The following is a 16537-nucleotide window of genomic DNA, read 5'->3' on the forward strand; positions in this document are numbered from 1 at the left end:
TTTTATTTTTTTTTACACCAGATTTATCATCTTGCGCAGAGGAAAAGTTGCCCATAGCAACCAATCAAATTGCTTTTAAAGGGTTACTCCGCCCCTTAGACATCTTATCCCCTATCCGAAGGATAGGGGATAAGATGTCAGATCCCGGGGTCCCGCTGCTGGGGACCCCAGGATCGCTGCTGCAGCACCCCGCTATCATTACTGCACAGAGCGAGATCGCTCTGCACGTAATGACGGGCAGTACAGGGGCCGGAGCATTGTTACGTCACGGCTCCGCCCCTCGTGACGTCACTGCCCGCCCCGTCAATACAAGTCTATGGGAAGGGAGTGTGGCGGTCGTCACGCCCCCTGCCATAGACTTGCATTAAGGGGACGGGCTGTGATGTCATGAGGGGCGGAGCCGTGATGTAACGATGCTCCGGCCCCTATATCGCCCGTCATTACGCACAGAGCGAACTCGCTCTGTGCAGTAATGATGGCGGGGGTGCTGCAGCAGCGATCCTGGGGTCCCCAGCAGCGGGACCGTGGCGATCTAACATCTTATCCCCTATCCTTTGGATAGGGGATAAGATGCCAGGGGGTGGAGTACCCCTTTAAAGGGCAGCAAAAATTAACTTCTCCCCTATCCACAGTAGCTGATCGCTAGGGGTCCGACCGCTGGGACCCTCCACTCTAGCAGTAGACAACACACGCTCCTCACTGAGCAGGATGGGGCTCTGTTCCGGAGATCGCGGGGAGGTCCAAAACAGTCGACCCCCCCCCCCCCTTCGATAAGCTACTTCTCTCATATGTTGTGGATAGGGGATGAGTTTATTTTGGTTCGGTAACTGTGGAAAAAAAAATCCCACAAACCCCAGAATTGCGTTTTTTTTTTTTTTTTTTTAAGAACATCATATACCAGGAAAATTTAAGTAAAAAAGTGATTAAAAAGTCAGATCAATACCAAAGTGGTACCGATACAAACAGATTATGGCGTGAAAAATGAGCCATCATACAGCCTGGTATAGAAAAATAAAAAATTACAGGAGTCAAAAAATGGCAATAATAAAAAAATAAATAAATAAAAAAAGTAGAGATTATTATTGTTATTTATTTTTTTTATTAGTAAAACTTAACCGAAACTATACAAACTTGGTATTGCTGTAATCAGGATGACCTAAAGTATAAAAATAACATGTTAATTTGACCACAAGGTAAATGGAGTTAAAAAACAAAAACCATAATACAATGGGTCTGTAGTTATGACTATTATAGGGTAAGGAGGAAAAAAACTACAGCGAAAATTGGCTTGGACAAGTAGATTGTGCTCCTGTTTTAGTCCCTTGGACAGATGGTGACATTGAAATAAATGGAGTAGATGATATCTACAGTATGTGCTTTTCGCAGAACCCGGGTCCTGTTCAGGAGATATAAGGGGTTCACAGCAGTCGGACCCCATGCGATGACCCTTATCCACTACCTTGTCGGTAGGGGATAAGTTGTTTGTCCCCGGGCTACCGCTTTTAAAGGGGTAGTCCCATGCCCCAGCGTTCTGAACATTTTGTCAGCCGTGATCGTGAAGTCACAGCCAAGCCCCTCATGATGTCACACCACACCCCTTCCATTCAAGTCTGTGGGAGGGGGCGTGACATGAATGGAGGGGGTGTGGTGTGATGTCGCGATCATGGCCACCCAATCCAAGCATTCTGAACAAAATGTTTAGAAGGCTGGGGCATGGGAGTACCCCTTTAAAGGGGTATTCCAGGCAAAACCTCTTTTTTATATATCTCAACTGGCTCCGGAAAGTTAAACAGATTTGTAAATTATTTCTATTAAAAAATCTTAATCCTTCCAATAGTTATTAGCTTCTGAAGTTTCTGTCTAACTGCTCAATGATGTCACATCCCGGGAGCTGTGCATGATGGGAGAATATCCCCATAGTAACTGCACAGCTTCCGGGACGTGAGTCATCAGAGAGCAATTAGACAGAAAACAACAACTCAACTTCAGAAGCTAATAACTATTGGAAGGATTAAGATTTTTTTAATAGAAGTAATTTACAAATCTGTTTAACTTTCCGGAGCCAGTTGATATTTAAAAAAAGTTTTGGCCTGGAATGCCCCTTTAAGGCCTTCCCTGCACTGCAGAGTTCCTATTCACCATGGATGTGGATGGAACTGCAGCACAGCTGTATTCAAGTGAATGGAACGACTTTATTTGGATGGTTGGGAGATCTGCAATGAAGGATCAGCAAAGCTGCATCATCTCTGTAACCCTTTCATTCTTAGTGGAGGGTCCAGGGGTCTATAGGATTTGCCATAAGTGTGTGGGCAAAATGCCTGACACCTCTGATACCCTCAAAAATAACATTGGGGGAGATTTATCAAAACCTGTTCAGGGGGGAAGTTGCTGAGTTGCCCATAGCAACCAATCAGATCACTGCTTTCATTTTTGAAAAGACCTCTGAAAAATGAAAGAAGCAATCTGATTGGTTGCTATGGGCAACTTTTCCACTGGACAGGTTTTGATAAATCTCCCCCAGTGATTTCAGTGAACCCCTTAAGGACCAGGCCCATTTTATTTTTGCGTTTGTTTTTTTTCCTCCTCTCCTTCTAAAATCCATAACTTTTATTTTTCCATCCACAGACCCATATAAGGGCTTGTTTTTTGCGTGACCAATTGTACTTTGTAATGAAACCTCTCATTTTACCATAAAATGTACGGCGAACCCCCCAAATTTTTTTTTTTTTTTTAAGGCAGGACATTTTTAAATGAAAACCACAATTTTGCACATTTTGGATGGTTTCATTTTCACATTGTACACTTCACAGTAAAAAGGACGTGTTCTTTATTCTGTGGGTCAATACGATTAAAATGATACCCATGGCTAGATACTTTTTAATATTTTTGTACCGCTTAAAAAAAATTCTAAAACTTTCTGTACAAATCAGTACTATTTTGACCACCTATAACTTTCACTTAAAAATTTTTTTCGTTTACGCCGTTCACTGTACGGGATCATTAACATCATTTTTTGATAGTTTGGACATTTACTCACGCGGCGATACCAAATATGTTTATAAGAAAATGTATTTACGCTTTTTGGGGGTAAAATGGGAAAAACTCACAATTTTCATTTTTATTGGGGGGAGGGGACTGTTCACTTTTTTAAAAATTTTTTTTTTTTTATAACACTTATGTCCCCATATTGGACTATCTATAGCAATCATTTGATTGCTAATACTGTTCAGTGCTATGCATAGGACATAGCGCTGATCAGTGTTAATGGTCCTCTTCTGCTCTGGTCTGCCCAATCTCAGACCAGGGCGGGAGACGGACGGAGGCAGGTGAGGGGACCTCCGTCCACCTTTACAGATGATCGGATCCTTGCGGCAGCGCTCCAATCTATTTTAACATGCTCATTGCTATAGATGCCGTGATCTGTACTGATCACGGTATCTGAGGGGTTAATGGCGGACATCCGTGCGATCGTGTATGTCGGCCATTACCGGCGGGTCCCCGGTTCATACTAGCAGCCGGATCCTGCCGTGTATGATGAGAGCGCAGCTCCGATGCTCGCGGTCATACACAGGATGTAAATGTACGTCCTGGTGCGTGAAGTACCGCCAAACCAGGACATACTTTTACGTCCATGGTCGTTAAGGGGTGAAAGGGAACTGGTCACGGTGAAATGCAGTCTGATCTGCAGGCATCTTGTTATGGAGCTGAACAGATTGAGATAAAGTTCTGTGAGAAAATGACTATAATTGTATTTAAATCTCTGCTTGTACTGAGCTAAGTAGTCATGTGGGAGAGTCTTATAAGTGACAGCTAGAGATGAGCGAACTTACAGTAAATTCGATTCGTCACGAACTTCTCGGCTCGGCAGTTGATGACTTATCCTGCATAAATTAGTTCAGCTTTCCGGTGCTCCTGTGGGCTGGAAAAGGTGGATACAGTCCTAGGAGACTTTCCTAGGAATGTATCCACCTTTTCCAGCCCACCGGAGCACCGGAAAGCTGAACTAATTTACGCAGGATAAGTCATCAACTGCTGAGCCGAGAAGTTCGTGACGTATCGAATTTACTGTAAGTTCGCTCCTCTCTTGTGACAGCTATTTGTAAAGAAATGTGCGTAAAGAGAGCTGTCAATCACCTACCCACATGACCTTGTAGCCCAGAACGAGCAAAGATTTTCCCCATTAAACTATATATCCATCTGCTCCGCTCCTCCTGCTCTATAACCAGACCGCACTGTATTATCAGTGGGATAGGTTCCCTTTAGGTGTTCTCTCTCGCGTGTGTGGGAAATGTTCTTTCAGTCGCTTCAGATTGGAGGATTCTGCTGATTTTTGTTGTTCATCTCCTTTTTTTTTTTTTAAATCTCCTTCTAGGTGGAATTTCAGCGTTGGTCACTTTGAGCTGAGATACATCCCAGACATTGAGCCTGGAGTGGGTTTTATCGAAGGCCATGTAGAGCCCAGCGGGGCCACAGATGACTCTAAAATCATCACTGATGTAGACGAGCAGGAAGCGGGCACCAAGGACATGCTCATCAAGGTCTCTGTGGCCGACTGGAAGGTGATGGCATTCAACCGCCAACTGGGTCACCTGGAGTGGGAGCACCAGGTACGGAGCAAAACCTGCCAGAACTTATGTCACAATTAGAGATGAGCGAACTTACAGTAAATTCGATTCGTCACAAACTTCTCGGCTCGGCAGTTGATGACTTTTCCTGCATAAATTAGTTCAGCTTTCAGGTGCTCCGGTGGGCTGGAAAAGATGGATACAGTCCTAGGAAAGAGTCTCTTAGGACTGTATCCACCTTTTCCAGCCCACTGGAGCACCTGAAAGCTGAACTAATTAATGCAGGAAAAGTAATCAACCACCGAGCTGAGAAGTTCGTGATGAATCAAATTTACTGTAAGTTCGCTCATCTCTAGTCACAATGATTTTAATACTGGATTCCTCACCATTGGGATGATCTCTTCTTGTAGGTCAGTGATGTCCAAACTGTGGCCCTCCAGATGTTGCCAAACTACAACTCCCAGCATGCCCGGACAGCCGTTGGCTGTCCGGGCATGCTGGGAGTGGTAGTTTGGCAACATCTGGAGGGCCAGTTTGGACACCTTTTTGTATGTGAATAAACATTCTAGTTTACGTATAGCAGCCGACAATCCATATCTGATACTTACAGTGATCCCTCAACTAGAGATGAACAAACTTACAGTAAATTCGATTCATCACGAACTTCTCGGCTCGGCGGTTGATGACTTTTCCTGCATAAATTAGTTCAGCTTTCCGGTGCTCCGGTGGGCTGGATAAGGTGGATACATTCCTAGGAAAGAGTCTCCTAGGACTGTATCCACCTTTTCCAGCCCACGGGAGCACCGGAAAGCTGAACTAATTTATGCAGGAAAATTAATCGACCGCCGAGCCGAGAAGTTCGTGACGAATCGAATTTACTGTAAGTTCGCTCATCTCTACCCTCAACATACGATGGTAATTTGTTCCAAATGAACAATCTTTACTTGAATCCATCGTATGTTGATGGGATCCGTGCAATAGTAATATAGAAAGTTATACTCGCATGTCCCCTCCGGACCTTCGCACTCCATCGCTGTCATCACGTCCCCGGGGTGTCCGCTCCGGACAGTCACTGCTGCCCTGGATCGTCACTTTCTATCGCCATCATCGCGTCACTGCGCACCCGCTCCTATTGGATAACGGGATGGCATGTGCGGCGACGTGATGCGATGGCCCCGACATACAAAAGCATCGTATGTTGATGCTGCCTTCAACATGCAAAATGATCATATGTCGGGGCCATCGTATGTTGAAATGATCGTATGTCGGGGGATCACTGCATTCCTATTGGAGGATTTTCTACACTAGTATTCAGCCTGGATGATCTTTTGTGATCTAAACAATTTTTCTTTGTTGCTTACAATTAAAGGGGTATTCCAGGAGAACTTTTATTTATTCTTTTTTTTTTTTATTTTATATCAACTGGCTCCAGAAAGTTAGAGATTTGTAAATTACTTCTATTTAAAAAAAAAAAATAAAAAAAATCTTAATCCTTCCAATAATTATCAGCTGCTGAAGTGGAGTTGTTCTTTTCTGTCTGGCAACAGTGCTCTTTGCTGACATCTCTGCTTGTCTGGGGAACTGCACAGAGTAGAATAGATTTGCTTCTACTCTGGACAGTTCCCGAGACAGGTGTCATCAGAGAGCACTTAGAAAAGAAAAACTCAACTTTAGCAGCTCTTAAATACTGAAAGGATTAAGATTGTTTTAATAGAAGTCATTTACAAATCGATTTCTTTCTGGAACCAGTTGATATATAGAACCCCTTTTAAACTGGCTCCAGAAAGTTAAACAGATTTCTAAATTACTTCAAAAAATCTTAACTACTGGAAGGATTATCAGCTGCTGAAGTTGAGTTGTTCTTTTCTTGCTGACACCTTTCTCAGGAACTGTCCGAAGCATTAGAGGTTTGCCATGGGGATTTTCTCCTACTCTGGACAGTTCCTGAGACAGATATCAGCAGAGAGCACTGTTGTCAGACAGACAGAAAAGAACAACTCAACTTCAGCAGCTGATAACTACTGGAAGGATTAAGATTTTTAGAAGTAATTTACAATTCTGTTTTAACTTTCTGGAGCCAGTTGAGATGTAAAAAAAAAAAAAAATGTTTTCTCTCATGGAATACCCCTTTTTAATCCTTTTGTTCTTTTATTCCGTGCAGTTCTGCACCCCCATAGCCTCGGCCTGGTTAGTCAGGGATGGGAAGGTGATTCCTATTAACCTGTTCGATGACACAAGTTACTCCTCAAATGATGATGTCCTGGAGGATGAGGAGGATCTCGTGGAAGCTGCTAGAGGAGCCACAGAGTCCAGCTTCTACCTCGGTATGTATGATACTAATGCTGTGTTTGGGCTCTATATAGATAAAAGGGGTCTCATGGCAAAGATCAAAATTCTCCCCATGGTGCTGGGTTAATACCCAGAGCTTAAGGCAGGGTTTTCCAACCATTGTGCCTCCAGCTGTTGCAAAACTACAACTCCCAGCATGCTGTCCCCAACGGCTGTCCAGGCATGCTGGGAGTTGTAGTTTTGCAACAGCTGGAGGCACCCTGGTTGGGAACACTGGCATGGGGGGGGGGGGGGGTCCTGCATATGTATACATTCTTACTACCCAGTAGGGTAGGAGACAGGACAGGCGCTTATATATATATTTTTTTTTTTTTTTTTTTTTTCAAGAACTCCTGAGAAGCTGCATGCACTAGCGCTATCTATATATTTCTAGTGAATGCGACACATGTTCTCTGTATAACTTCAATCTGTCCCTTCCGTAGGCATGTATCGGGGTCAGCTGTATCTGCAGGCATCTGTGCGGCCGTCTGAGAAATTCCCAGTTAATCCAACAGCGTTGGATACCAGGAAGGATGGTAACGCCATAATATCTCTGCCAAGGATCAAGTGGAAGCCTCTTATCCGTAAGCACTTATATGCAGGACACTTACATTTACAGAGATAAAATCTTTCTGACACACCGGCCATCAGTGATGATGCCCCTTTTATTTCTCAGTCGTCTAGCTGATACTTGTGGTGGTCCAGGGGTGTGAGCTGTCAGACCTGACACGGTTACAGAGCATAATGATTATTGGTAGAGATGAGCGAACTTACAGTAAATTCGATTCGTCACGAACTTCTCTGCTCGGCAGTTGATGACTTTTCCTGCATAAATTAGTTCAGCTTTCAGGTGCCTCCGGTGGGCTGGAAAAGGTGGATACATTCCTAGGAGACTCTTTCCTAGGACTGTATCCACCTTTTCCAGCCCACCGGAGCACCTGAAAGCTGAACTAATTTATGCAGTCATCAACTGCCGGGCCGAGAAGTTTGTGACGAATTTCTGTAAGTTCGCTCATCTCTAAATATTGGTACATACGTGGTAGGGGACTGTCTGATCAGAGTCGATGGGTGAACCAGCTTCTACTGTTTACCTGATCATATCTCAGTATGCAAACATTTTAAGATCTGCAGACAGAAGTAGCTGTGGTTGAAAGTCAAATCATTAAGTTTGTTTAAAGGGGTACTCCAGTATAAAACATAATTTATTTATTTTTTTTTTTAAACCAACTGGTGTCAGAAAGGTAAACAGTTTTGTATATTACTTCAATTTAAAAATCCTAATCCTTCCAGTACTTATCAGCTGCTGTTTGCTACAGAGGAAGTTGTATTTCTTTCTGGAATTCCTTTCTGTCTGACACCTCTCTCCATGTCAGGAACTGTCCAGAATACAAGCAAATCCCCATAGCAAAGCTCTACTGCTCTGGTCAGTTCCTGATACGGACAGGGGTGTCGGCAGAGAGCACTGTGGTCACACAGAAGAGAACTCAAGAAAGAAATACAACTTCCTGGGGAGTATACAGCAGCTGATAAGTACTGGAAGGATTAAGAATTTTAAATGGAAGTAATTTACAAATGTGTTTAACTTTGTAGCACCAGTTGACTTAAAGGGGTACTCCAGTGGAAATTTTTTTTTTTTTTTATTAAATGAATTATAGGCAAATAAATGCAAAACTACAGCTCCCTCAAATAACTCCAGCAATGGAAGCTTAATGGTACAAGAATTGGTGACAACCACCAGACGCAAACTACTCAAAGATGCTGCAGTAGCTAGACCTTGTACAGCGGTGCAAAGATCACAAAACGTAGCCCCTCTTCACATGTATACGGCATCTGGCGGCTTTTCCTTCCGACACTGTAGAAAAGGCGCCGTAGGGAAGCGGATGATAGAACTGATCCTTCATTTAAAGGGGACAGTTCACTTTCATCCGGCGCCTCAATTTCTATGTCAGATGGTCGGACACACACTGTGCGGTCACCAGACGGAAGAACTCCTCTTGATGCGTTCACCTGTCTGATGTTCAAAAAAAATAAATAATGGACGCCACATCCTAAACAGATGCATGTCGTCATCAATTGTGGCAAGTTTTAGGTTTGGTTCACTGAGCCGAGATATATATATGAAACCCAAACCTTAGATCAGTGTTTTTTTCAGCTAGGGGACCTCCAGCTGTTGCAAAACTACAATTCCCAGCATGGCCAGACAGCCTTTGGCTGTCTGGGCATGCTGGGAGTTGTAGTTTTGCAACAGCTGGAGGCATCGTGGTTAGAAAAAAATGTCTAAGGCTGCGTTCACATCTCGTTCCCGTATCCGGTCTCATTGAAAAAAAGTGTGTGTGTATATATATATATATATATATATATATATATATATATATATATATATATATATATATATAATATACATACGGCTCGGCAGTTGATGACTTTTCCTGCATAAATGAGTTCAGCTTTCAGGTGCTCCGGTGGCCTGGAAAAGGTGGATACAGTCCTAAGAGTCCTAGGACTGTATCCACCTTTTCCAGCCCACCGGAGCACCTGAAGGCTGAACTAATTTATGCAGGAAAAGTCTTCAACTGCCGAGCCGAGAAGTTCGTGACGAATCGAATTTACTGTAAGTTCGCTCATCTCTAGTGTGTATGTATAGACATTTCATAGAAAACCGTACACAACCGGATGCTACGGTCAGCATACGTTTTACATAATTTACAGTTTTATATTTATTTTATTTTTCCCGTACACAAAACCATAGTCTACTACGGTTTTATGTCGGGGTGAAAAACCGGATACAACCCGTATACGTATGTCCGCACGGTTTTTATCCGGTTTGCACCATACGGTTTTGCATTTTGCACATGTGCAGTGCACGCCGGAAGTTCTTCCCACAAATAGAACAAGAAAAACTTTATTTAATTAAGGACAAACATAAAACCGTATCAGTTTTTATTTTATTTTTTTTTTTTTTAAACTTATTAAACCGTATGCAACCTGACATCCGTTTTCAAACCGTATACGGTTTAAAACCATACAGAGGTATATACGGTTGTATACGGTTCAGTCTGGTTTTGAGACATACTTTAAAAAAATTAAAAAAACTGATACGGGAACCGTATTGCAAAAACGAGCTGTGAATGCAGCCTTAGGCACTGTTGGCGTGGAAATATGTGATCTTATCGGAGTCCAGTTTCGTGGTTTTTCCCGCTTCCGGTCATGCGTATGCTTCATCTGTAGTTGTGTTCTGGTAATTTTGGCCTACCTGCATCTCTCTCTGAATTGGCCAGATGGGAGGTAATGCTGGGAGGGAGGTGTATGTGGAAATGGATGCAGCTATGAGACTAGAAGATAATGAGAAGTCTAATGTTCTTGCCTTGTCTGCTTCTCAGACTCTCCTTCCCGGACGCCGGTCTTGGTCGGCTCAGACGAGTTTGACAAATGTCTCAGTAATGACAAGTTCTCTCACGAGGAATATAGCAACGGGGCGCTGTCTGTGCTTCAGTATCCATACGGTAAGTCTCTGCAGGAGGAAACTTCTACACTAAGTGATCCAAGCTCTTCCATTGTAGTGGTTGGTCTCGCTGACTTAGTTTGGGCCTTGTTATTCCTAGATGGCCTGAGATCCACTGGATTCTGCTGCACTACCCAGACTTAAAGGGGTACTCCGCCCCTAGATATTTTATCCCCAATCCAAAGGATAGAGGATAAAATGTCTGATCAGGGGGGTTTCCGCCGCTGGGGACCCCTGCAATCTTTCCTGCAGTACCCCCATCTCGCAGCCGCACAGAGCTGACGGGCAATGCAGGGGGACGGAGTATCAACAAAAGAGCCATATCTGTGCACCTGGGGATCGGCGGAGGAGAGTTAGTTTAATTTACTCTTTCCAGCACAGACTAAAGATGGTACTCCTTTAAAGGGGTACTCCACTGGAAAACACATTAAAAAAATAAAAGGGAAAAAATAAAAATCTATTGTTTGTTTGAAAAAAATATATATATAATATATATGTATGTATAGGGAGAGAGGGATGGAGAATATATATATAATTTATTTATTTATTTTTTCTCTCCAAAATCTGGTGCCAAAAGTTAAATAAATTTGTAAATGACTTCGATTTAAAAATCCTACTCCTTCAGTACTTATCAGCTGCTGTATACTCCACAGGAAGTTCTGTTCTTTTTTTAATTTCCCTTCTGCCTGACCACAGTGCTCTCTGCTGACACATCTGTCAATGTCAGGGACTGTCCAGAGTAGGCACAAATCCCCATAGCAAACCTCTCCTGCTCTGGACAGTTCCTGACATGGACAGAGGTGGCAGCATTTAAATAAAAACAAAAAATTTCCAGTGGAGTACCCCTTTAACAAAGCAAGAGCTGAACTTTGTTCTGGCTTTATAGTTGGAGTATAAAGACATCCTAAAACGGGAGGTTTCCCCTTGGTTTCAAACAGGAACCTGTGGACAGATATCGACATTACTTTTTCCTTTTTAATGATGTCCAATCCGGACAAGCAGGTTTATATAACTCATATGATTTGCAGTAACATGGCCGTCCCCCTTTCCTTGCCATCCAGGGAAAAGAAAAAATTAGACCTGCTGGATTGATCCATGGTGGGTTATTTTAAGGGTTAAAAAAAAAAAAAAATAAACAAACTCTGCAAGTTACATTGAGACGTCTCTCCACTGATTTGGCCCCCCCCAGTAACCCCAGCATTGTTACACCATGGACTGTTGTATCCTCCTGACATTATACCTTGTTTCCAGCAAAGAACAGAGAAGCCCCCAGACTCGAAAAGCAAGAATCTCCTGGTCCGCTCAGTATAGCGTCTGTCCATCTGGCAGCATTTCCTGTTCAGCTTCCTTCTCCTCCGAATATTGGTACATACATGTACTGTGACATCCATCTCCAACCACATTACTCCCACCATTGTCCTTGTGATGAGTCGTACTGTCCTGAATATGTCTTCCATCAAAGCCTTAAAGGGGCATTCCAGGCCTAAACTTTTTTTTTTTTTATATATATATATCAACTGGCTCCGGAAAGTTAAACAGATTTGTAAATTACTTCTATTAAAAAAATCTTAATCCTTCCAATAGTTAGACAGAAAACAACAACTCCACTTCAGAAGCTAATAACTATTGGAAGGATTAAGATTTTTTTAATAGAAGTAATTTACAAATCTGTTTAACTTTCCGGAGCCAGTTGATTTATATATATAAAAAAAAAAAAGGTTTTGGCTGGAATACCCCTTTAAGGCAGTGCTTTCCAACCAGGGTGCCTCCAGCTGTTGCAAAACTACAACTCTCAGCATGCCCGGACAGCCAACGGCTGTCCGGGCACGCTGGGAGTTGTAGTTCTGCAACAGCTGGAGGCACCCTAGTTGGAAAGCACTGCCTTAAAGGGGTATTGGCTGTCCGGGCATGCTGGGAGTTGTAGTTTTGCAACAGCTGGAGGCACCCTGGTTGGAAAGCACTGCCTTAAAGGGGTATCCGTTGGAAAACTTTTTTCAATTTTTACTTTTTTTTTTTATTATTTTTTTAAATCAACTGGTGCCAGAAAGTTTAACAGATTTGTAAATTACTTCTATTAAAAAAATCTTAATCCTTCCAGTACTTATTAGCTGCTGAATACTACAGAGGAAATTATTTTATTCAAATGCTGAATCACGAGCACAGTGCTCTCTGCTGACATCTGTCCATTTTAGGAACTGTCCAGAGCAGCATTTATTTTCTCCTACTCTGGACAGTTCCTAAAATGGACAGAGATGTCAGCAGAGAGCTCTGTGTTCCAAGCTGTATTCAGAAGCTAATAAGTACTGGAAGGATTAAGATTTTTTTAATACAAGTAATTTACAAATTTGTTTATCATTCTGGCACCAGTTAATAAAAAAAAAAAAAAAAAAAAAAAAGTTTCCATCGGAGTACCCCTTTAAGGGGTAGCGACAACATATGTTTTTTTTAGGGAGTGGTCACATTTTCTTCCCCTATTGCCCACTCCAGTGCAGGGTTCCTCCATGCTCTGCTGGCACTGGTTGGTGGATGCATTTTGATCACTTACACTTGATCCATGAATTCGTCCTCGTGTCTTTCATTGTCATATTGTACATATTTTGTATATGTATTACAACACTTGGCCTATGCTGGTTCTGACTTACATCCTGTATTATACTCCAGAGCTGTACTCACTATTCTGCTGGTGGGGTCACTGTGTACATATATTACATTACTTATCCTGTACTGATACTGAGTTATATCCTGTATTATACTCCAGAGCTGTACTCACTATTCTGCTGGTGAGGTCACTGTGTACATACATTACATTACTTATCCTGTACTGATCCTGAGTTATATCCTGTATTATACCCCAGAGCTGCACTCACTATTCTGCTGGTGGGGTCACTGTGTACATACATTACATTACTTATCCTGTACTGATCCTGAGTTATATCCTGTATTATACTCCAGAGCTGCACTCACTATTCTGCTGGTGGGGTCACTGTGTACATACATTACATTACTTATCCTGTACTGATCCTGAGTTATATCCTGTATTATACTCCAGAGCTGCACTCACTATTCTGCTGGTGGGGTCACTGTGTACATACATTACATTACTTATCCTGTACTGATCCTGAGTTATATCCTGTATTATACTCCAGAGCTGCACTCACTATTCTGCTGGTGGGGTCACTGTGTACATACATTACATTACTTATCCTGTACTGATCCTGAGTTATATCCTGTATTCTACTCCAGAGCTGTACTCACTATTATGCTGGTGAGATCACTGTGTACATACATTACATTACTTATCCTGTACTGATCCTGAGTTATATCCTGTATTCTACTCCAGAGCTGTACTCACTATTCTGCTGGTGGGGTCAGTGTACATTGTATTGCTGATCTCCCTAATACATTAGAAGGGATGGTGTTTTCCTGTTACCTTAAGCCTTTTTGCTTGTTCTCTGGCTGCATATACTACAAAGACTAAAACGTTTGTGACCCATTCGGGGTAGAGCTGTTCTGTTATGAGCTCTCTGGTGAGGTCTCTCATCTGTTCTATCTTCTCTGCAGATAATGGTTACTACCTGCCCTACTACAAGAGAGAGCGCAGTAAGCGAGGAACACAGATCACCATAGGGATACTGGAGAACCCCAACTACAAGAACATGCGCAAGAAGGATCCCGTGGTGCTTCTCCCCTGGTGGAAGGAGATTATTGGCACCATCCTGCTCTGCATCACCGCCACCACGTACATCGTCCGCAAGCTCTTTCAGCCGAATAATAGCGCCAGGGTACGTGAGACAGTCGTGTGCTGGAGGGTATGCGGAGCTCCACCCTTAGGCTGTAACGTCACATGATGTTTCTCTAGACTGTTTGACCTTTTTTTCTGATAAGGAATATTGAGGCTGTGTTGCAGTAATACAACTAATCTCAGGGCAATGCGGTATCAGAGGCCTAACCTTTTTAACCCCTTCCTATGTTAGAACGTACTTGTATGTCCTAATTCTGTGAAGGGTGTATAGAGAGAGCTCAGGACTTGAGCCCACTCCATAGCCGGCAGCCCCCAGCTGACTTTAGTAGCCAAAGGCTGCCACTAATAGCCGGCATGCACGGATTACCACTGCTGGCTCTTAAAGGGGTACTCCACTGCTCAGCGTTTAGAACAAACTGTTCCGGAAACTTTTCAGAGCCCCACCCCTTCATGTCACACCCTGCCCCCCTCAATGCAAGTCTATGGGAGAGGGCGTGACGGCTGTCACGCCGCCTCCCATAGACTTGCATTGAGGGGGCAGGGCCGAGACGTCCCCTGTATTGCCCGTCATCAGCCACGGATCGATCTTTGCTCCATGAAGCTGAAGAACGGGGGTCCTGCGGGACAGAACACGGGGGTCCCCAGCGACCAGACGTCTTATCCCCTATCCTTTGCTGTATGCTCCAGAGGAAGTTGTGTAATTCTTTCCAGCCTGACCACAGTGCTCTCTGCTGCCACCTCTGTCTGTTTCAGGAACTGTCCAGAGCAGGAAAAATTGCCCATAGCAATCCTCTCCTGCTCTGGACAGTTCCTGACATGGACAGAGGTGGCAGCAGGGGGAGTTCTGTGGTCAGGCTGGAAAGAACTACACAACTTCCTCCCAAGCATACAGCAGCTAAGTACTGGAAGGCTTAAGATTTTGTTATCTTTTATTCTGTAGATCAATTGATTACAATACCAAATTCATATAGTAAATGAGATGTACTAAAAGCCTTAAAGCATTAGTAAGAAAACATTTTTTATTTTTTATGCTTGTCTGTGTAGTAATGTGCCTGAAGACCTGTATGCATTATAATGTGCATGTGCGAATACGTAAAATTCCTTTTGATCTATATATTACTGTAATGAGTCTTTCTGAATTTCTCTGAGGGGCTTTGTGGGTGTTTCCCCAGAAGTATAATGCGCTCCTAATAGAAATAACTTATAAATCAGAATATTTAATTTTTTTATTTGTTGTTACCAGTTGACTTGAACTTTTCCTCTGGAGTATCCCTCTAAAGGGGTACCCCATTGGAAAACTTTTTATTTATTTATTTATTTATTTTTTAAATCAACTGGTGCAAAAAGTTAAACCGATTTGTAAATGACTTCTATTGAAAAATCTTAATCCTTCCAGTACTTATCAGCTGCTGTTATGATCCACATGAAGTTCTTTTCTTTTTGAATTTCCTTTGCCTGACCACAGTGCTCTCTGCTGACACCTCTGTCCATGTCAGGAACTGTCTTTGCTCCTACTCTGGACAGTTCCTAAAATGGACAGAGGTGTCAGTAGAGGGCACTATGGTCTGGCAGAAAGGAAATTAAAAAAGAAAAGCACTTCCTGTGGAGCATACAGCAGCTAAGTACTGGAAGGGTTAAGATTTTTAAATAGAAGTAATTTACAAATCTGTGTAACTTTCTGGCACCAGTTGATGATGATAAAAATAAATAGATAAATTAAAGTGTACCAGTGGAGTTACCCCTTTAATGCTCGTGGTTCAGAAAGATGTTTAACAGACACTTATTGTGATTAGAGATGAGCGAACTTACAGTAAATTCAATTCATCACAAACTTCTCAGCTCGGCGGTTGCTGACTTTTCCTGCATAAATTAGTTCAGCTTTCCGGTGCTCCGGTGGCCTGGAAAAGGTGGATACAGTCCTAGGAAAGAGTCTCCTAGGACTGTATCCACCTTTTCCAGCCCACCGGAGCACCTGAAGGCTGAACTAATTTATGCAGGATAAGTCCAACTGCCGAGCCGAGAAGTTCGTGACGAATCGAATTTACTGTAAGTTCGCTCATCTCTAATTGTGATGCTCTTTTGAACCGCTATCCCAAGTTATGTAGTCTGTTTATAGTCTTGCTACCAGAATGTTCGGATTATACGTGCTAACTAGAAGTTAACTATTTCCTCTCTATGTACTAGCAGAAGAGGAAAGAATCAGAAACGCAGTGTCAGACGGACCATAAATACGAGCCTGTGAACGGGGAGCTGGTGGAGAGCCGGAGCGATTACAATGGCAGCGGCTACGTGTCCCGGTAATGCTCAGTTATACTTGTGAATTACTGTAATGCTGTCTCCGAAACACGGCCGACACTACGGATAAACAGAAGGCACTAGCAGTGTCACAGCCGATGGTAT

The 16537-nt window shown here is 42.9% G+C and overlaps 1 protein-coding gene across 1 annotated transcript in view; it reads left to right on the top strand.

Moving 5' to 3' along the window:
- EIF2AK3 (eukaryotic translation initiation factor 2 alpha kinase 3) overlaps window positions 1-16537 on the top strand; it is a 64867-nt gene that overhangs the window by 22523 nt on the left and 25807 nt on the right. The window contains 6 exon segments of the mRNA XM_056553942.1: window positions 4373-4607; window positions 6727-6889; window positions 7337-7477; window positions 10274-10396; window positions 13957-14177; window positions 16325-16434. Of these exon segments, the coding sequence (XP_056409917.1) occupies window positions 4373-4607; window positions 6727-6889; window positions 7337-7477; window positions 10274-10396; window positions 13957-14177; window positions 16325-16434 (993 nt within the window).

Source organism: Hyla sarda, chromosome 1, assembly GCF_029499605.1.
Source record: "Hyla sarda isolate aHylSar1 chromosome 1, aHylSar1.hap1, whole genome shotgun sequence".
Taxonomy (NCBI): domain Eukaryota; kingdom Metazoa; phylum Chordata; class Amphibia; order Anura; family Hylidae; genus Hyla; species Hyla sarda.